This window comes from Miscanthus floridulus, unplaced genomic scaffold (assembly GCF_019320115.1).
Source record: "Miscanthus floridulus cultivar M001 unplaced genomic scaffold, ASM1932011v1 fs_198_1_2, whole genome shotgun sequence".
NCBI classification, from domain to species: Eukaryota; Viridiplantae; Streptophyta; class Magnoliopsida; order Poales; family Poaceae; genus Miscanthus; species Miscanthus floridulus.
The window spans coordinates 3,827-25,234 of NW_027096367.1; the positions used below are offsets into that span (position 1 = coordinate 3,827).

At 41.4% G+C, this 21,408-nt stretch overlaps 2 protein-coding genes across 3 annotated transcripts; one reads left to right on the forward strand and one right to left on the reverse strand.

Annotated features, from left to right (window-relative positions):
• The first annotated feature begins 2,598 nt into the window (after positions 1-2,598).
• LOC136530774 (fanconi-associated nuclease 1 homolog) lies at positions 2,599-11,978 on the forward strand. 2 transcript variants are annotated; one of them, XM_066523502.1, is made up of 14 exons: positions 2,599-2,787; positions 2,861-3,017; positions 3,513-4,030; positions 4,105-4,209; positions 5,405-5,666; positions 5,756-5,818; positions 7,410-7,484; positions 7,565-7,683; positions 9,303-9,373; positions 9,450-9,537; positions 9,663-10,096; positions 10,441-10,714; positions 10,821-11,054; positions 11,264-11,978. In XM_066523502.1, the coding sequence occupies exons 1-14, from the start codon at positions 2,665-2,667 to the stop codon at positions 11,711-11,713; spliced, it is 2,973 nt and encodes a 990-aa protein (XP_066379599.1). In that variant the 5' UTR covers positions 2,599-2,664; the 3' UTR covers positions 11,714-11,978. The 2 variants fall into 2 exon arrangements, with proteins under 2 accessions (XP_066379599.1, XP_066379600.1); XM_066523503.1 differs by having other exon boundaries at positions 9,873-10,096.
• Positions 11,979-14,064: 2,086 nt separating this feature from the next.
• Positions 14,065-16,612, reverse strand: LOC136530776 (protein Barley B recombinant-like). Its single transcript, XM_066523504.1, has 2 exons — positions 16,383-16,612; positions 14,065-16,174 (listed from the first exon to the last, which is right to left on the reverse strand). Exon 2 carries the CDS (start codon positions 16,052-16,054, stop codon positions 15,008-15,010), a length of 1,047 nt encoding a protein of 348 aa, XP_066379601.1. The 5' UTR covers positions 16,055-16,174; positions 16,383-16,612; the 3' UTR covers positions 14,065-15,007.
• Between the last annotated feature and the right edge of the window lie 4,796 nt (positions 16,613-21,408).

Below are 21,408 nucleotides of genomic sequence, written 5' to 3' on the forward strand. Positions count from 1 at the left end.
GCACCGTAGTAAGAACGAGAAGATGAAAGGTGATGAAATGGAACTGATTGCTCAACTCTTGCTTGAAAGTAGAACATGTGCTTATATAGACTGGATAGATAATAACTTAATATGACTGATATTAATGACATAAATAAGGACTCACTATTAGTATTGCTTTCTGCTAAAAGAAAACCAACAAACCATAAAGCTTCTTATATTCCTTAGAGTCGGGAAATTATTTCCACTAGTCGGATAAGTCTTGCGAGTACATTGTGTATTTAGGGTTTATTTACCCATGTTGCAGGTAATGCATGAGAAGTACCGTTGTGTGGAGAATTTTTCTGGTGGGCTCAGACGGATCATTGTTCTTACCGCTAGATGTTTATTTTAAATTCTGCTGTTTATCATTCCGCACTCTGACATTTGGTAATGTAATAATGTAATATTTTAAGAAACTCTGATGTATAAAATAGACAAGTATTGTAACTCGTTCTCATTATTGGATCCTTGAGAAAAATGTGGATCTTCGGGTTCTTCTTTGGGGTGTGCCCGACAGATACTGCCCGCTGTAGGCAGCTTTCGGGGTGCTTAGTGTCTGGTGTAAGACGAGCACCTCCGTAAGCGTGTTATTTTGGGCAGTTCTACCATATTACCTAAGGTATGTTAGGTTTAGTCGAATGAACTATGTATCCTTGTTTGGTATATGTTTTCACATGCTATTTCTTGTGCTTGTTGTCCGCTTCAATTAACTAAGGCATGTTAGGTTTAGTTCATGATCTTTATACCCTAGTTTGGTACATGTTCTTATATGCCATTTTATGTGTTGTGTGTGTTGAATTATATAATGCCCTACTTTGTTATGTTTTATTTGCAACACGTGATCATATTTCACAACGTCTACACTATTAAACTGAATATTATGACCACAAATAATAAAAACAACTACATAATAAAAAGTCCAATACTATGACATATTAAACAACACAATAATATTAGAAGTACGTGCCGACAAACTAAATAACGTAGTACATGACCTAAGTATGCCCATACTTAAAGTGCATTATATGACAACACAATGAAAAGTCCAACAGTAGACAACATTGTTCATCAATAAACCATAGAACTAGCAAGTAATGGAGACTACTGAGTGCAACGAGGCCACTTTTCTTTGCTCAGGGCATCGGGATTCTCCTCCATCGCTGCTTTTGCTCGGCGTGTACGCTTAATCTTCTTCTCCTTCTCCTCCCTGTACGCAGCAACACGCCTTCTTTACTCCTCTTTCTTGTGCTCCTTTTTTTGCAGCTTTCTCTCCACGGGCTTGTTCGGCAGGACTGAAAATAAGCCAAAATAATGTTCTGACTAATTTATTGTGAAAGAAAAATACTATTCCAGCTGAAAGACACTGTTCAGGTGAACAGTGCCCGCGTGAGTGTCAAAGCCAGCCCCAGCCAGCGATCCAGCCAGCCGAACACGCTCCACGTCTCTTCTCCACCATCTCCTTGTCCTTTGCCTTCCACCGTAATAGTTCTGTATCCATTCCTGGTCTTCAGGCTTAATCTCAGTGTCGATCTACTACTTAAAATCACAGAGCGGTGGAGGGGTTTGCAAAAAATGTAATGGTTAGAAAACAAAAAAAATCATGCAAGATGTCATATGACACAAAATAATAATTATATAATATCAATTTCTCACCATCTTGTTAATGCGGCGCTAATGAAGTGTAGGCTCAAACGTAAAATTGAAACACATCCAATACCTCTGCCTATACGTATCCTCTTCATCAGACTTGACTACTTTGCAAGGATTGCCGCAAAAGCACATGGGTACTGAAACACCAATAGGCAGAGGCAATGGGTCAAAGGAATTTTCAATCATCTGGCCATAACTATAATTTAGCCATTTTCGTTTTAAGAACCGAAAACAATTAACATTAAATCCAACACCTAAGGTTTCCCATTTGATTGACAACGATGAACCCATATCATAACAACGTGCGCTGATGTTATCTTAGTTTGATAACTTTTCAATGTCGTGGCATCCTACGGTTATATAATATAAATATTAAAATTGCATGAAACCCTAAGTAATAACGATTCTTAAGTTGAAAAATTTGACTAATATATACCGAATCGATGTGAAAAAAATTAGGAGGGAGCGAGGATACCTTGCTCTCGAAGATCTACGGATCAAATCAAAATTTCTAATGTCCAATATACCGATTCGTGAGGTAGGACGAAGTGGGAGAGAAAAAACACGAGAGGGAGGAGAAAGGAGAGGAAGAAGGCTCGGACACGAAGGTTGGACGCCGAGTTAAAATACAAACTCGGCGCCAGGATGGTTGGCGCTAAGCTCGGCGCCAAGATCCACGACGTCGAGCTGGCTGCCATGTCAGCGTCTACACCGCCAACGTGGCCCCGAACTCGGCGTCAGAATGTATGGCGCCGAGACGTGTAAGCTCGGCGCCATCGACGTATAAGTTCGGCGCCATCATCGATGACACCGAGGTAAGGGTCCAGATTTTAAAATCATACCTCGTAAAGCGTATTTGTGAAAAAATATAAAAAAAAAGGCTTAAAAACTAAAAAAAAATTCGGCCCACGCTACAGCAGGCGCGCGCACACCCATTCCTTCCCGCCCCGCCGCGCGCCGCCACCTCTAGTCCTCTACGGCTCCCCGGCGGCCATGCTGACCGGGCGGGAGAGCCTGGTCCGCCTCATCGGCCGGCGCCGTCGCTCCCCTCTCCCCGCCTCGCTCGCCGCCGTCCTATCCTTATCCTCCCCTTCCCCCTCCGCCTCCCTCGCCCAGGTTGAAGTCAAACCCCGCCGTCCTGAACCCCGCGGAACGAGCCGCCGATTAACATCTCTTCGTTTTCGTCCAGGCCGACGATGGGGGCGGCTCGGGAGAAGCGGCTGGGGGTGAGGCTGGTTCGACGTCTGGAGGAAGCGGCGTCGTCGGCGTGGGCGCGGAGTGGGTGGTCTGCCCCGTCTGCGGCGACTCGATCCGAGGGTCGGACTACTGCGTCAACACTCACCTCGGTCCGTCCCCGAGCACCACGCTTGTCCTGAATACCTGCGATGCTGAATGCTGCATTTACTGGGGGGCGGAGGCTGTAGAGCCACACTCTTAACACTTGGGCCGGTCGGGTTTGTCTCGAAGTGCTTGTAGCATCCACTCAGCTCTGACTGAAAAATGTTGCTATACAAGCTCGTTTGGCTAATGTCAAATAAAAAGATTCATTACGGTTTTTTTTAACAAAATAAAAAGATTCACATCATATAAATGTTTGGCTGTTTGTGCAGCTGTTAACTAATCAGTGAGAACCAGCTAGCCAAAGGTGTATACCCAGCTAAGCCACTTTCCTTTGTTCTCTTGGCTGGTTCACTTGGCAAAAAGTTTGAGCAAAATTCACAAATGTACCACTGTACATGTTTAAGTGGTTGTGGTACTACTGCTCTGGGTGTGTAGGGAGTGTGGCATACATATGGATACTATTCGAAAGTTTGACTTTTGTGTTGGTATTTACTCTGCAGATATGTGCCTTACAAGAGGAACCAAAAGGAAGTTAACACAGAGCACCCTTCTTAATTTCAGATTCAGTAAAAAGGTTTCCGCTGAGCCTACAGCAAACAATTTGAACAATGAGATCGAGACAGAAAATATGAAACAGATTGATGAAGATTTGTCGAGTGATCAAGCATTCTTCACATTCGATAGTGAGATTGGGAGTTCAAATGCTGGCACTACTATTTCATCGCCTACCTGTCTGAATGGCTTACTTGGCACTTCTGAGACTATTACTTCTTACGCACCTTCAAAAATTGTCTTACCAAATGTAAAGGATGCTGAAAATGATGGCGCAGGGGAACTTCCAACTGTGGCAACCTCTTGCAGTTTTGATGAATGTGCAGTCATGGATTCTAGCACCGTTGTAGCAGTTGACACTGTCATAGTTGGTCGGAGGTTCCATGAGAACATTGAATTAAGAGAAGATGCAGTCATTACCTTTCTGAGAGATCCTCAGAATGCTAGGGACCCTGATGCTATAAAGGTTTCCATCTTTTCCAACTTAAAAAAATATTAATACCCTCCATGTAGCGGGTTTTTTCTTAATACAATTGGTAGGTGCTTTATGCAGGGTCTGAATGTGAGCAGACGCTTGGATACTTGCCTCGAGATCTCGCTGAAGTTTTGGTTCCTCTAGTGGACAAGCATTATGTTGAATGCAAGGTGAAATTCTCTTGTTTTGCTAGAATGGTGTAGGATAGCTTGCTCTCACCAGTTTGTATTGCTGATTAGATATGTGCATGTAACTTTTCTGCATAATGCACTGCACTATGGTGACAAAAATACATCTTGTTTCAAAATTCCTTTTAGTTTGTTTGAGAAAAAAAAATCTTTTTAGTTCAAAAGTAAACATCTATTAGCAATCAATAAACCAGTCTTGGTTTGCCTAGTAGTTTCTCTGTAAAATATCACCCCAAGTGATCTGAATAGATGCTCGTTGATGCTACCAAACAAAGTTAATCATCTTTCAAATCCTTTGTGAAGTGTAAGTGCTGCATTCAAAGACTAAAAACCTGTAAACTATGGTAATATTACTTTAGAGTTAATATATATTTATGCTCGCTAATTTCTGCTAGATCTCCTCTGGCCCAACAGTTGTAAAAGATGAAGAGATATAGGGAAGCTTGATTATATTAATGATTATGGTAGGTGATGGTGATTGATGAATATAATTTCTGTATGCTTATTTGGTTAAGTGGTATATTTGACAGCGAGTCCCTTGTAGAGCAGTTTAGTGAGTTTCTTTCATGCGGGCATGCCCATTAGTGAATCTATCTTGTTGCAATGTTTTAGATATTTGTCAAAAGATCATGTAAGTAGCACACATAATGTTAAGTAGTTGGAACAGTTCAGTTTCAAGTTCTTCCTAGATGTCAAGAAACAAAATGGACAAGCAATCAATCTGGCACGTTCATCATGTGCTGACAGTAACACGTTGGTTTTTTGGATCTCAACATCAAAGATGAATTTGAGACTGAATTTTTGCAGTTTAAATATTTACCTTTGTGTGTACTACATTTACGATTTTGTAATGATTGTTAAAACAACGCAACATGTTGAGTTAACTATATTTTGGCTAAAGGGGACGCCCGAACCCCAGGATACCAATGAATTATTGTTGTTCAATCCAGAGGGCACACTGCCCTGTTCACAGTTAACAGACCAACCAAAGCTTTTCAAATCAACTTTGCTGATGACATTAATCATTCAGCTTGGTATAGGAAGGCTGTAATATTTCTGCTCCAAGTTTGCATAGGTCTTTGACTATCCATTTCTTTTCTGCAGATATACTTTTGTTACAGTATTATTATGTAAATAACCATTCAGCTTCTGACGCACACTTTATTTTTCTTATTAGGGATTTGTAGTTGGTTTGCATGAACAGCAGTTTGGCAATGTTCCCATCCAGATTACTATCCAGAAATGTAAATCTGACAATCAGATAAATGATGATCCAAATTATTGCCAATCCTTGTGGGAAAATTTTGTTACCACTGTTAAAAGTGAAAAATTCCGGAGACCTCGCAGTGCAAGATATCAGACAAATTTCAATTTGATGATGGCTGATGTTATGGCTAACCATGCACATGTCTTTAGTGATATAGAAAAATCATTTTTAGGTTGTCTATTTTTCCCCTTTCCCACTTTCATCTTTAATTTCCCATTAAACATGTCTTAGTTGATTAGTATATATTATTTCATTCAACAGCTTCTTTTAAGTCGTTATCAGATGATGGGCAACGGCTTTTTGTCAGGATCTACACCCGAAAAGGTAAGCTTTCCTGCAAACCATGATAGGTAAACTGTTCATTGGGGTTCGTTTCTGCTCCTGCATATGTGATAAGTAGATGCTCAGGAACTGTTAAGTGTAGGGGATGCACAACATACAGTTCACAGACCTTTCTATCCTGCGTATTTACAAAAGACCTTCCTCCACTTAAATTGCCCATATTTGCTTCTGGACATTTTTTTTTAACAACACTCCCATTCTATGCTGATTCAAGTGATAAGGTTGCCACCGTTGATCCATAAGATTCAAAGATTTCATATTCGAGATGCCACAATTTATATGCTGGGCATTGCAAGATGTCTTGGTTTTTTTTACAAACTTTTGACAGCAGTGATCTATAATCAAGCTTAGGGCATGTGTAACTTCAATAGCTTTTTTTTCCTTGAATACGAAGGAGAGCTTCGTATCTTTGTATTATAGAGAGAAAGAACCGGCCCCTTACAATCACCACCACCTCACTCCGAGCCGAGCCATGAGGGGTTGAATTTTACATGAACAGGACTTACTATAAAGAAACACGGTAGAGATGAGACCTGACCTAGAAAGAGCAAGGAAACAAACTAAGACAGCCCCAGCTCGTCTCCCTGACCTTGACCCAGCGCTCTCAGACTTCGAGCTCCAGCAAGACACCAGAGGCGTTGCTCTTCTCTGAACATCCAGAGGAGGTCGTTGATGCACGGCCGCGCGCCGTCAAAAACACATGAATTACGGTGTTTCCAGATTACCCAGGCACCCAAAATGATAATCGAGTTCAAACCTTTTCTTGTATCTTTCTGAATCTTTTTCACTGCTTTTCTCCACCAATCTGCAAAAAGATAATTCATGATGACCTGGAACCCGATCTTGTAAGCCCAAAGGTGCAAGAACCCGGAACCAGAAATCCCGGGAGAACACACATGTGGTGAGCAGATGTTGAATGTCTTCTTCCTCCTGGTCACATAGTGGACACTTGGGCGGATGTGGAAGGCCTCGCCTCGCAAGTCTGTCCACTGTCCAGCACCGGTTCCGGATGGCGAGCCAAAGAAAAACTTTGCATTTTGAAGGAGCCCAGGATTTCCATAGCCGACGCCAATGCTCAAAAGGGTTTGCTCCATTGAAGAAAGCACGATAAGCAGATTTGGAGGAGAAATTACCCGAGCCATCCAGTTTCCATATATGCACACCATATATGCACATATTCCTCCTGGGACAGATGTATATCCAGTAACATATCCCACAGCTGAAAATACTTGAAAAGCCCTATTAGTGATAGTCCTCCTTGGATATCTGCAGGCCAGGATTGGTCATGCAGGGCCTGTGCTACTGTGTGTTGCTTACGGGTTTTTGAAGGCACGTTAGCAACCACCAGAGGTGCTACATCTGCTACAGAGCAGCCCATGAGCCATCTATTTGACAAAAAAGCGTGTTATTACCATTGCAGCATCTCATATCAAGAGAGATCAGATCAAAAAAGCGTGTAACGTCAATAACTTGATTAAAGTTACTAAAATGGAGCCTCTTACTGAAGAAATATTTTTGAAACAAGGCTTACTGAACAAATAACATTGCACTTGTCTAACTTAGTGTCTTACAGGGCCATGGTTCCGGAAGAGCAGCATCTCATATCAAGAGATATCAGATCTGGAACATGCAGTCATGGAGTTGAAGTGTAATAACCTGGCACCTAAATTTTTCTAATTGCTGTTCTTCCATCCTATAGCTGGTTGGATTGAAACTTTTCTTATACAGTGGCAGGTTATATCGACATGCTTTCTTGCACCGTTGATCCTTCTGAATATGATATGAAGGAGATTCTTGATGTGTTAAGTGTTCCTGAAATGAAGGAAATTCTCAAGGAGCTTCCTAAGGTTTTCATTCTTGCCTTCAATACCCTTTCTCATCTCTCACAAGTATGCCATCTGCCTTTTGAGTAAATAGTCATATCCAGGATTTCTGAAGTGGCATTGATAAGCTTATTACTTTGACCAGTCGATATATTATTTGTCTAAGATTCAGCAATTGCCCAAGAATTGATCCCTTGACATTAAGAATCACTATTTGCTCATAAGTTTTCACTTTGGAAGCTATACACTACTTTAGAATTTTGTAGTGGCATTATTGTTTAATACTCACATGATAAGCAGTCTCAATTTTAAGGAAGAAATCCATTTTTGGCCATCCAACTATTGCCTTGTTTTTGGCCATGCAACTCTAAAACCAGGAATCTTTGACCACTGAGGTATCAATACTGGACAAATTTGGCCATATATCTAGTTTCAAAGGTGGTTTTGTATTTTCTGAGAATAATAAAAAACGATTTATATTTTCTAAAAATTCGTAAGTAATCCATTTTTAAATCATACAAATATGAAACTAGTACCAATATCTTTCTAAAAATGTAGTCTATCTTCTGGTGCTACATTTGGAGTTATTGGTATTTTATTTGTTCCTATTTCTAGTGTTTTATTGCTCGTAATCATGTTCGTTACTTATTTACCATCATTTTCCACTATGTAATACCTGAAATTCACCAACAGAATTCATAGCAGACCAAAAGTAAACAAAAGATTTGTAAGATAACACCAACCTTGCAGGTGCCATGCTCCACCACATATAGATCATATTTAGCCGTCACAACAACTATGACATTGTTTTAGCCCTCCAAAAATAATTTGAACAATTTAAACATATCTGGTACTCTATTTTGAGTATGGATTCTCTTGGTTGACCTCTAGGTTCAATATACCACAAAATGGCAAGTTAAACAAATAACACGCATGACTATGAGCAATAAAACACTAGGAACAACTGCAAATAAGACCTAGATAACTCCAAATCTAGTACTCATAGAGATATTATATATTTTTAGAGAAGTTTTGGTACTAGTTTCATATTTTTAAGATTTAAAGTGAATTAGTTATGAATTTTTAAAAACAAACCAGTTTTTATTATTATTTTTTTAAAAAAATACAAAACCTCCTTTGAAACCAACTAAATGGCCAAATTTGTCTGTAGTTCGGTGGTCAAAGGTTTCTGGCTTCATGGCCAAAAACCAAATCGGGCAATAGATGAATGGCCAAAAATAGAATTCTCCCTTCATTTAACGACGATACTGTTGATCTATGTTGCATCATGAAGAATATCTGAGAACACATGGGGATGCCTGTGTAACACCAAACAACAATGCATAACGTAAATAGTGCATAATCTGTGAAATGATTTTAATGCTAAGGAATAGGTTGAGGCAATAGAACATTGTCTATCTGTCCATAGTTTTTTGCCTACTAGCACTTGATGAAAATAGTGTGGAAACAGAAGTATTCCCTTCAATATGTATGCAACAACGAGTACACTATTTGATTGATCATGTAATGGCATGTACAGAAATAAATTTGTGCTATCTTGGTTCTTTCTTATTCGTTAGAGGAGGGTTGATTTTCATTCTCTACCTTGTTTTCTCACTGAATATTTATCCCTTTCCTTTTAGGATAACACAAGCTGCACACGTCGACATGAGCTTGTTAGCACCCTTCTGTCTTCGTACCATAATGGTACCTGGTAAAGGCTCTTTGCCTGTTGCATTCTTGGGAATTATGGCCTCAGTTTCATGAAAATTCATCTCTGGAACATACAGTGCATCACTACCAAAGCGAATCCTAAAATGGACTGGAACCTGTATAAGAATTTCTAAGATGGCAGATGAACTTCTGTGGCGTATCCAGGTGAATGCATACTACTTTTAACCATATAAAGCTTAAATATTGCTTAGACTGTTTATTCTGGTAACAGTATTATTTCATCCAACAGCAATATTTGCCATCCACGATAACCAAGTACAATCATGCAGAGGCTCTTTTTTCTAAATGGTGATCAAGATCTTTCTTCATTTCTATTAGTGGAATTTGGTGTAGTGAAGTTTCCAGACTATGTTTGCAGCATCTCTCATCGCATTTTTCAAGCCCCCCCCCCCCCCCCCCCCCCCCCCCCCCCGCCCCCTTTCAAAACAACAGTGAGCCACTCATCAATCGTGTTTTTTAATATCTTACATTGCAAACAGGCTATTCGAGTTGCTCAGGTGATGGATGAATCCCTTGATAATAATAACATGGACTTGGTGACAAGATGCATCGATTTATCTGAGAATCAATTATGCACTATGCCAAAACAAGAAAATGCAACTACACCTGAATGTCTCCCATCATTCTTTTCTCGCTTTTCAGCTTCCTGGGTCTATTCGAAAATACTCACATTAGGTGTCTCCGTTTATGAAAGGGACCGCAGGTAAGTTGCAATAACTGCTATAATTATGGACCAGCTCAAACACTCTCATTAGATGCATGGTTTTTGTGATTCATAGAATTTTGGTTAAGTGGAAACCTTACCCACACTAGAATTGTTTTCTCGTTTTGGGATGTGTTCACATGCCTTCTGGCTCATGGTACAAATTGGGACGCTTTAATCGTGATAGGTGATAGATACTTGAGCATGTGACACAATGGCAAGTTGTTGCACATACACTTTTACAGGCCCTTCTGTTATAGGGCTCATTAAATTCTTTCCTGAAACCATCTTAGAAATCTTGTTAGTTTCTGGGTATCCAAATTTCATGCCAATCAAAATTATAGGTATGAAGATGCAATAAGGATTCTAAAGATACTACTTAGTAAAGTTGCTTGTGATAGACGGCGAGGATATTGGGCACTGAGGCTATCCATTGATTTGGAGCATGTGGGTCGTGCAAATGAGAGCCTTTCCACAGCTGAAGGAGGAGCAATTGATCCATGGGTCCATGCTGGTTCAAAGTTTGCGCTGCAAAGGAGAGTGCTGCGTTTAAGCAAACCTCCACGACGCTGGAAAGTTCCCAGTTATGCTGATTATGTTAAGAGAAGTATAAGAGAGGTAGATATCATCCTCACTGTCCTCATTGATGGCAAAAGTTCACATTTTGGTCTGTTGCATTTTCATGCTAAATAATCTATGCTTGTTATTCTTCTATTATTAATAGGTAAGCATTGAAGGAAGGCCATTGAATTGCGAGACAGGAGCAAATAATGTATTTTATGGTTATGATGGGGAACTTTGTGGGGTAGAGCAGTTGGCTTTACAATATTATGCTGATGAAGGTGGTGGTTGGCAAGGTACCCATTCGGAAGGTGGCATTTGGATGGCTATCTTTGGCCTTCTAATGTGGGACGTAATGTTTTCAGACATACAAGACGTTTTCCAGTCTAAATTCCAGGTATGTGACCTATGAACCATGTTTTTATTTTGTTTGAGGTGCATAACCATATTCCCTGCAAAGTCATCAGGAGCCCACCTTGTAGCGTAATTCCTTATTAGATTAGATCCCTGTTGATTTTGTATGATATATAGTTGTTGGACCTTATCCAGATCTTTTTCTTGGTTTCCTACTGTACATAACAACACGGCTTCTTTGCTCTTTTGCAGACAGCCCCCCTTGATCTGGAAACAGATGACTTCTACAAATCTAGAAAGGACCTTGCAGAATCTCGGTTGAAGAAGATACAAGATGGAATGGCTGAAGAGATGCTCATCAGCTCCTGGGAGCTACATCAGGGGACATCCTGCCAAGGTGTTAACTGGGTCCGTTATTCGTTAACTGATCTACCGGCTGTCGTTGCATGCATTGGTGGCCATCGCTTGGCATCGCTCCTCTGCCATCTAGCGGTTGATTACAGGAGCTGGTCGAGTGGAATGCCTGATCTGCTGCTATGGCGTTTCCTTGATGAAAGAGGTGGAGGTGAGGCTAAACTTGTGGAGGTCAAAGGACCAAGGGACCTGCTGTCAGAGCAACAGCGTGCATGGATTCTTGTTCTCATGGATTTTGGATTCGATGTGGAAGTTTGCAAAGTAAGCCCGGTTACCAAGCGGAGATAGTTCTCTACTTCTCTTGTTAAACTTAGTTTGATTGATTATTACAATGCAAAATGTATTTGATTGATTAGCAGCCTGTTCGTTTCGGCTGAAACGATCGTGGATTATTACTGCTGGCTGGTTTGGTGGAAAAATACTGTTCTGGCTTATAATCCACGATCGTTTACGACCAAGCGAACAGGCTGTAGATAGAAAGGGCAAATCTGTAACGCATAAACAATGACATTGTTGTCGTGTTGTACTGAAGTAACAAGCAAAGCTCTACTTGACGTGCTATAACTTGTGAAGGATACATTTAGTTGTCTGAATCGACACAGTTAGAACTCAAAAACAAAAGTTCAAGAAATATTCTACCACTGTCTCAACCCTGTTACTCGGCAAACCTTAATATAAGTTCCGAAACCACATTTCAGCATCTAAAATTTTGTTCATAAAGGCCCTAAAAACATATTTTCTTGTCTGCAGATGTTAGGAGACAAAATAAGCCCCACACTGCCCGTGTCACATTCTATTCTTCAACAGCACAAGATATGCAGAGTTTCATTGACATGGTTATAAGGGCCACATGTAAATGAGACAATAGGTGGGAAATCCTAACTTTTCCCACAAATAAATATTCCTGGCTTCAAAGATAAACTCTTTAGTCTCATACATAACCCGGAAAACCAAACAACGTAAATGAAGTTTAGTGCACAGCACAGAGCACACTAAATAATACATCATCTCATGCACTCTTTCAGCAGGAAAGAGAAATTACTCCTACAAGCTAACTTAATAACATATATGTTAATAGAGAAGTACTGCAACATTTTCAGGGCAGTCAAGTAAGGTTGCACAGAACCTCCTTTAAGTTCCATGCACATCATTAACACCATACAAAATCAAGAATTTTACTTCCTTGAGTAAAAGGAGATGGCATAAGGTCAACAAGAATCGAGGATAAACAGTACTTGCACAAAAAAGAGTATTTCAACAAAAGAAATCAATGAAAGATGTAGAAAATTCAGAAATATCAAACACTGGACACATTAAATTTCATGCCATCTAAGCTAGAGATTCTGTTACCGTTCGACTTCTAAGTAGAACGATAAACAGCTCTCCATGAGATTGATATCTAAGTGATACAAGCACGCAAGTTAAATTTTACAAAACTGAAAATGGCTACAAACTGTAAAAACTTCTGCACATACATATAGAGTAACTCAGGGCAAGCTACAACCACGGAACCTAAGGCAGCCTGACCGTTAAAAACTTGTTTGTGCCATGCTTGACCCAAAAGGTCCTCAAACTTCAAAAGACCGAAATCATATGTTCAAATGAGAACATGATCCTCTTTTGAGGGTTTCTTCCCCTTGTACTCTCGTTTCTTCTTAATGAAATAATACACAGCTCTCCTGCGCGTTTGAGGAAAAAGAGAGGGAACATGATCCAATCACCACATCTGCATAAACTATTAAAGTTTATCCTAGCTAGTAACATAATCACAGCAATGTTCTATGCAATACAGATCTTAAAACGCACCCGAATCCCATAACCTCTGAACTAAAAGAGAGAGCTTAAGGATGTATTATACCAACTTACCTATCAAAGAAAACTAGAACTACAGTACTTCAATGAGATTATGCAAACAACTTAATTCCTGTTGCATTTCCCTGCAGGGAATAACAATTAAAAAACCAACTAATCTGATGATTACTTAGTTTTGTTACATCCAGATATCAATTCAACAAACCAGGAACCAAATCATAAATATTTCGACTAAAACAGAGCCTCTTCATTAAGCATATACAAATAATAACAACCTGCATAGAACTGAACTAATTTCAATTTTTTCAAATATTGCATTATAAGCCTCTTCATTCAAGCTTCATAACCAGATTTCACCACCTGAACTCTTGTTGCAAAATGTTTTGGAAAAGACACTTATCTCAATGCCAATAGCAATAATAGATGACTTCTCAATCATTTTTGACAACCACAACACTAAGACATGGTCCTAGCCTCCTAGGCTCAAGGGTAGCCTCTTTATTTTAACACATGGATTATGGAACCATAGCAACCAAATACCATAAAGAAAGTTAAGCACAACCTCCACACACCCTTTCTGAAGAAATACTACTTCCTCAAATCGCAGATATAATTCCATCCGGTCTTGTCCATAGTCAAACTTGTTCCACTTTGACTAGCAATATTTACAGAAATATATCTCAAATGTAAAGAGTTATATATTATGAAAGTATATTTGCTATTGTGAATCTAGTAGTGTGAACCTCATGTTATCAATCTATATAAAATGCTAGATATTAGTGGTCAAAGTTAAAAAAAACAGATGGACTTATATTTACGATGGGAGGAAGTACATGCCAACCAGCACTTGACAAGAAAATACAACATGAACTAAAAGCAAAGTTCTATAAACATTTCACGGTGAGCAAGAAGCCAAGAGATAACAATATTTGCTTTTGCACAGACCACTGGAGGCATGAAGATGCAGTCAAGGATTAGTTTCTTGAATCTGTTCTTGAGTATGAATTGTAAGGCATCAAATACATAATATGAGTACTTCATAAACACAACTTAAAAGATGTCGTACAATAAGCTAACAGTTAACTAGCTTCTCACAAGTTATACCGGTAAGAACAGTGTGATCAGGGGTCTCCCCATGCCAGTTTGCATTCAAATCCTAGTACAACTTCTTATTGCAATGCCCAGGGAGCGTCTCCCCCCAGTGGTCAAGTTTCTTTTAATAAGTTAACAGTTATCTCCATGAAAAGGTGCTGGTAAATGTCTTCCACCAGACAAAGTCACAAAACCTTCACATAACGCCATTACTTCCACACAGATCTAATTAATTGCAATGATTTTCATGCCACCTAAATCTATTATGGTTACACTAAATTTTGCAAAGTGGAGGATACAAACATACTTCAATTGGGTCAACATCTGAAGCTCGAAATAGGCATGAAAATAAAGTCATTGGAACTGAACTTGGCTACAAACTACTCCTACAGGTTCTGTAGATTGGCACATAGACATACAAGCAATAAATCAGGCCTAACTGCAGCTCTACAAGCAGTGGCGGAGATCCAGGATCACTGATTTGGGGTGGAGGGGGGGTGCCACTTCTCTTTCTCCTCATCTTCCTCCATTTTTTCTCCTCTTCTTCATCCATGCATAAAATTGTTGGGGGGCTCCATTTTCCGAGCAGGGTTAGGGGGGCTCAAGCTTCCCCAGCACTCACGCTGGATCCGCCCCTGCTACAACCTACAAAGCGATAAACATAGCATGCCTTTTTCTTTACCTGATCGTTACAAACTTATTTGTGCCGTGCTTAGCCCAAAACGTCTTCAAGTCAATTGGATTAGCAAGGTTGTACCCTTCACCAGCCAGCTTCTCAAGCACCTTTTTGAATGCACCTTGGCTCATCTTCCTTCCAGAAATACGTGCGCCCCGGCGCTTTGTGCTCATTGGCAGTGGATACGTCGATATAGAAGTTGTGCAGCATGCAGACTGCCAGCCACCTGGACCCCATCGGTAGCATTGCTGGGGCGCTCCGGTGCACGAGCACACTGGTGTTGGTATGGTGGCAAGGTCCAGCTCAATACCATTAATCACCATCCCCACAGTCTTCTTAGGTCCCCTCCTTCGGGGCGCATGCCCATTGAGCGCCCCATCCTCCAGTGGAACAGCAATCTTCTTAGGCTTCTTAGGCTTTGGTGACTTAGGCTGCCGATTCTGCTGCCGGCCTCGCTGCTTCTTTTTCACAGGTGGCCCGGTACTAACAACTGAGTGATCCTCAATCAGTGGAGGTGGTGCTTCCTCTTCCTTGCATGGAGGAGGCTCCTGAAGCTGTGTCTCAAGCTGTGGTTGCATCATCTGGAGAGTATGTTGTGCATCTGATATCATCCCATAACCAGTAGGATGGTGATGCACAATATGTCCGACATGCGCAAGATGGCCACCATGGACTGGATGCCCAACATGCCCAGCTGGTCTGATAGGACGAGAATGAAGGACCTTCTGCTCACTGGGACGTTGGTGGTGTGACTGGTGCAACCAAGCTTCATTGCGTGAGAAGTCCATGTGAATAGGTTGCGACTCGGTAGGCATGCCACCAGAGGCTCCACCACCAGCAGGGCCACGAGGATGTTGTGAGTGCTGCATGTGGAGCTGGTGCGGGGCATTGTAGTGTCCATGGTGCTGCAAGAAGGCACCGTTCGGGAGCAGTGACTTTGTGTCCCGGTCAGGTGGCACGGACGACATGAGCTGCAGGCCGAGGTTGCCTTTCACAGTGTCGTAGAAGCCCCAATTCCGAATGCCTAGGCTGCCGTCTTCGTCGTCCATATCTGATTTTTGTGCAAAAAGCAAATCCACCTCCGAAGACCGCAATAAGGAGAAGAAAACCGAACCTTCTCGCGGTTCTGATCAGCTCATCTGTGAAATCGGCCCTCCAATCGGCAATCCCTACATACCCATTTTGGCAATCAGATCAGAAGAAGCAGGTCTAATAAAAATACAAAATTGCAGGAACTCTAGATACAAAATCGAAGCCAGTGGTGGGCCTAGTTGTAATGGTTAGGTCAGATCCGGATATAAATTGCTTCAGTTAGGGTTTGGGGATGCTCGGTTCAGCACAGCAGGAAGGGATGGGCAAGGGAAGGGGCGGTCCTACCTGGTGGATGTTCGTCGCCGGCGAAGGACCCCGACGAACAAGGTCGGCCCCGCTCGCCCAGCCGTCGACGAAGGGGGGCTGGGGGTGGTCAGAGCACGGAATGCGAACGGATCCTCTGCTACGCCGCCGTGCCGTCGTTGGACCTCCTATCCGCCGCCCGGGCACCGCCGAACGCCCACTCCCTCCGCATCGTATTCGTATAGGTAGCTTAGCTCCCCGCACGCAGCCACGCAGGGCCCAGTGCATACGTAGGTCAGGTGCCACAACCACGGCCCAATAAAAACCCTCCGGTGCTGCGAACTTCATTCCGGTTGCCATTGCGATCTGCCTGTCGGAATGAGATTCTTTTTATATTTTTAATTCTCTTTTTTAAATCAAAATTTTGCAAAACTTAGGCATTGTTTGACATAGTTTCTGCCGGGCTACAAATGGGTGAATAGTATATTAAAAATTTCTACAATAATGCTTAGCAAACCGGTTAGACAAATACGAGGCGAAGCGGGTGTTGAAGCCTACTAAAAATCCAAGCCACCTACCACAATTCTAATTTCTATAGTCTCTATCCACACAATGGCTATGTCACTGCACTAAATTAGTATGCTCTCAAAGGCTAACTAAAGAGCCACACTAACCAAACTAACAAGCTCTCACGACTAGCTACACTAAAGAGCTTGATAACTAGTTTACGGTAATATAAAGAGAGAGAGTAAAATTGTTATACCACCGAGTCGAGGAATGAACCAATCAATCACAAGAATGAATACCAATCACCTCAAAATCAAATGATGACACAATGATTTTTTATCGAGGTTCACTTGCTTGCCGGCAAGCTAGTCCTCGTTGTGGTGATTCACTCACTTGAAGGTTCACACGCTAATTGGTATCACATGCCAAACCCTCAATAGGGTGCCACACAACTAATACAAGATGAGGATCACACAAGCCACGAGTAATCCACTAGAGTACCTTTTGACTCTTCATCGGAGAAAGGTCAAGAACCCCTCACAATCACCACGATCGAAGCTGGAGACAATCATCAACCTCCGCTCGACGATCCTCGCTGCTCCAAGCCGTCTAGGTGGCGGCAACCACCAAGAGTAACAAGCGAATCCAACAGCAAAACATGAACACCAAGTGCCTCTAGATACAATCACTCAAGCAATGCACTTGGATTCACTCACAATCTCACAAAGATGATGAATCAATGATGAAGATGAGTGTGAGGACTTTGGCTAAGCTCATATGGTTGCTATATCAATGCAAATGACCAAGAGAGTGAGCTAGAGCCAACCAAACGTTATTTATAGACACCCTAAACAATAGAGTCGTTAGTTCACTGATTGGGCTGTCTGTGCACCGATCGGATGCGTCCGGTCGCTGCCGCGAAGCCACGTGTCCCCTTCAAATGAGTTAGCCGTTGGCGCCCCAACGGCTCTCTCTGTCACACTCTGACACAACTGATCGGACACACCATTAGGAAAGTGATCGGACGCAGGAGAGGGAGCGTCAAGTCGAGTCTAGAGAGCTCCTAGAACTGTTCGGACATGACCGGACGCGTCTGGTTTCACCAGACCGAATGCACCTAGCGTCAGATCAATTATAGCGTAGGAAACCAAGGCTCACTAGTTCACACCGGACGCGTCCGGTCGCTCCTGATTCTCTTCTTCGAGCCACGTCACCTTGACCTGACGCATGAACAGTGAACTGTCAGTGTCCGGTCACACAACTGAGTTAGAGTCCGGTCACTTTCTTTCTCAGCTGCTCATGTTGGGCCAAATACCAGACGCGTCCGGTCCCAATACTGGACGTGTTCGGTTACCTCTTCAGCACTTGCTCGAGCTGGGGTAACACGCCGGACGCGTCCGGTCTCTCTGTGACCAGCGCGATCAACTCTTTTTCAACTCCAACTTCTCTATCCTTGCTTAAATGTGCTAACCACCAAGTGTATCACCTTGTGCACGTGTGTTAGCATATTTTCACAAACATTTTCAAGGATCTTAGCTCTCCACTAGATCCTAAATGCATATGCAATGAGTTAGAGCATCTAGTGGCACTTTCATAACCACATTCCGATACGAGTTTTACCCCTCTTAATAGTACGACTATCGATCCTAAATTTGATCATACTCGCTAAGTGTCTCAATCACCAAACCAAAAAGCTTTTATGGAATATCACCTTTGTCTTGAGCTTTTTGTTTTTCTCTTTCATCTTCTCCAAGTCCAAGCACTTGATCATCACCATGGTCACACCATCATCAAGATCTTCACCATTGCTCCACTGCTTAGAATAGTGCCACCTATCTCATAATCACTTAGATAAACTAGGTTAGCACTTAAGGTTTCATCAATTCACCAAAACCAAACTAGAGCTTTTAGTTTCACCAACAGCTTCATGAGCTGTTGTGAGCTATTTATTTTTGCCAAAAACTCCTTTTCAAAATAGCTTCAAGGGTGAAACTAGTTTTTCAGAGCTCTCTCCCTCATTTCTCTCTCAGCCATGCATGAAGCTGTTGGTGATGCTACTTTGTCAAACGATTTTTATGAAACAACTCAACTTCACTTAGATAAACTAGGTTAGCACTTAGAGTTTCATCAATTCATCAAAACCAAACTAGAGCTTTCAATCTCCCCTTTTTGGTAATTGATGACAATCTTTTCACAAAGATATGAATTAAAATTCATTTGAATCCATGTTGCTTGCCCAAGCATATTTACCATGTGTAAAATGATATGGACAAGTTTCATGAAACCAAAATGGTAGCATTAGATCCCCCTACATATGTGTTAAGAGTTTGGATTAAAGCTTGCACATGTGTATGGATTTGAGTTGTGGGAGAGTAATGTCTACCAAATGATGTTAAGGTATAAGAGATGAATCTTTGAAGCGTGATACCAATCGAAGTGCACCATTATATCATTCTTAGCATCATTAGTAACTAGACATACACAAAACTAGAATACCTTGTGAGATCAATATTGGAAGCAAGGATCTAGTTTTTACGATATAAATACAAGTCTAGTTACTCATTCTATGCATGCTAGTTTTTCATTTCATCATTCAAACCTACAACTAGCATCCACCATACAAGCATGGAATTTTAATTTAAAACTTGTGCCATGCAAGCAAACATATGAAATGCACATTCAAATTCATCAATCAAGTTTATGAGCTTGCTCTCCCTATTTGTATGCTCAAATTTTAATTGACCCCCTTATTTTATCATATTTCTCCCCCTATGTTAAAGTTCTCCCCTTTGTTATCTTTTCACTATCTTTGTGCACTATTTTATGGCAGAACCGTCCGAAATAATACGTTTTTTGAGGCGCTCGTCTTCCACTAGACACTAAGCACCCCAAAAGTTAGCTACATCGGATAGTTCCGTCGAGCATACCCCACGGGAGAACTCGAATCAATCCACGTTTTATCTCCAGAATACAATAATGAGTACGAGCTTACAATACTTAGTCCATTTCATACAACAAGAGTTCTTAAAAATTATTTATTACAATATTAGGGTTCAGAGTGCGATAATTAAATAGTGGAATAAAAATAAACATCTAGTGGAAATGATATAAGGATCTGTCTGTGCCCACCAGAAGAATCCTCCACACAAGAGCTACTCCTCAAGCTGCACCTACAACAGGGTAAAATAAACCCTTAGTACACAATGTACTCACAAGACTTACCCGACTAGTGGGAATAGTTCCTGACTCCAAAGGGTATGATAGGAAATATGATTTGTTGTTTTCTTTGGTTGCGAAAAGCATTACTAGTAGTACGTCCTTAAGATCATGTTTTATTAGCAGTCATGATTACTTCATTAGCTAACCATTCTAGGTAAGCACCTGTTCTACCTTCAAGCAAGGGTTGAGCAATCAGAACCATTTTATCATCTTTCATATTCTAGTTCTTACTATGGTGCTAGACCATAGACAAGTCGTACCGTCTCACGGAAACGGTGATTCACGAACCAATGTATCCCAGCTGGGTACCCCAAAACACATGCCCCATTTGTACCCCAGACATAAACAAGACCAACCCATTTCACTCCTGTCACGGGGTCCAGGTCCCCGTCCAAACTTGGACTCCAAGCCCCCACACTTGAGACCCGGTCTCAACATGATGCTTAGACCTCCTCCTTTCCTCGCCTCCAATCAGTCGATCTGAAAAGAGCCAGAACCCACGACAAGAGCGTAACGAGCCTTCCTGCTCCCATAAGCAAGTATGTGCTCAGGATAATAAGCCTATGACCTAAATACCATCCACAGCAATAGACGGTCCTCAATCGACACAGACAGAGAAAACAGTGTAACCAAGCTAAGCTCCATGGCCATGGGACACAACTCGTCACACCTACCATATCCCTGCCCGATCTTTATTTTTCCTTTCATCATTTTATCGTGAGAGTAATTATAATAATCATCTATTATGAGTAACGGCAGGTTACTCACGCTACCGAAAACCTAAGCATAGCAGCTACTCAAACCTATATTAGTAGGACTCATAGGACAATTATATCTATGTAGGTGGTTTTCATAAGATTCCTGTAGCATAAATGCACATAACATATATATACAGTGATTATAAAAAATAAGGGGTTATGCACCAGGGCTTGCCTTGGGCAGGCGCGGTGTCAGCTGAGTCAGTCGTCGGTGGCTTCGGGACCTCCTCCCTCACAAGGATCTCCTCCTCATACTCCTCGATGATCTCCTCGAACTCGTGCTCGCCGGTGGTCACGATCTCCACCAACTCGTTCTCTACATGCATGCGATGATGATGCAACACTTAGTATTTAGACAACTGCAACTCTTAAAATAAGAATACGCATACTAAACTACTAAGCTAGCTCTAATGACTAAAATACTAAGCTAACTATCATTTTCATCAAGCAAAGTGTTGTGTTCAACTAACAAACACTTGGCTTTGCAAATTAAAGGTACATCTTTATTCCTACTAAGGATTTAATGCATATTGAAACAAAGAGCATTTAACTACCCTACTACTTAGTCTATTCTAAGGCTATAA

What these genes read in the sequence shown, in the direction of transcription:
- LOC136530776 (XM_066523504.1), bottom strand. Translation starts at nt 16,054, where the DNA reads ATGGACGACGAAGACGGCAGCCTAGGCATTCGGAATTGGGGCTTCTAC.
- LOC136530774 (XM_066523502.1), top strand. Translation starts at nt 2,665, where the DNA reads ATGCTGACCGGGCGGGAGAGCCTGGTCCGCCTCATCGGCCGGCGCCGT. An exon ending in CTGCGTCAACACTCACCTCG is followed by an intron (nt 3,018 to 3,512) that starts GTCCGTCCCCGA and finishes TTTACTCTGCAG; the next exon opens with ATATGTGCCTTACAAGAGGA. An exon ending in TCGTACCATAATGGTACCTG is followed by an intron (nt 9,374 to 9,449) that starts GTAAAGGCTCTT and finishes TGGAACATACAG; the next exon opens with TGCATCACTACCAAAGCGAA.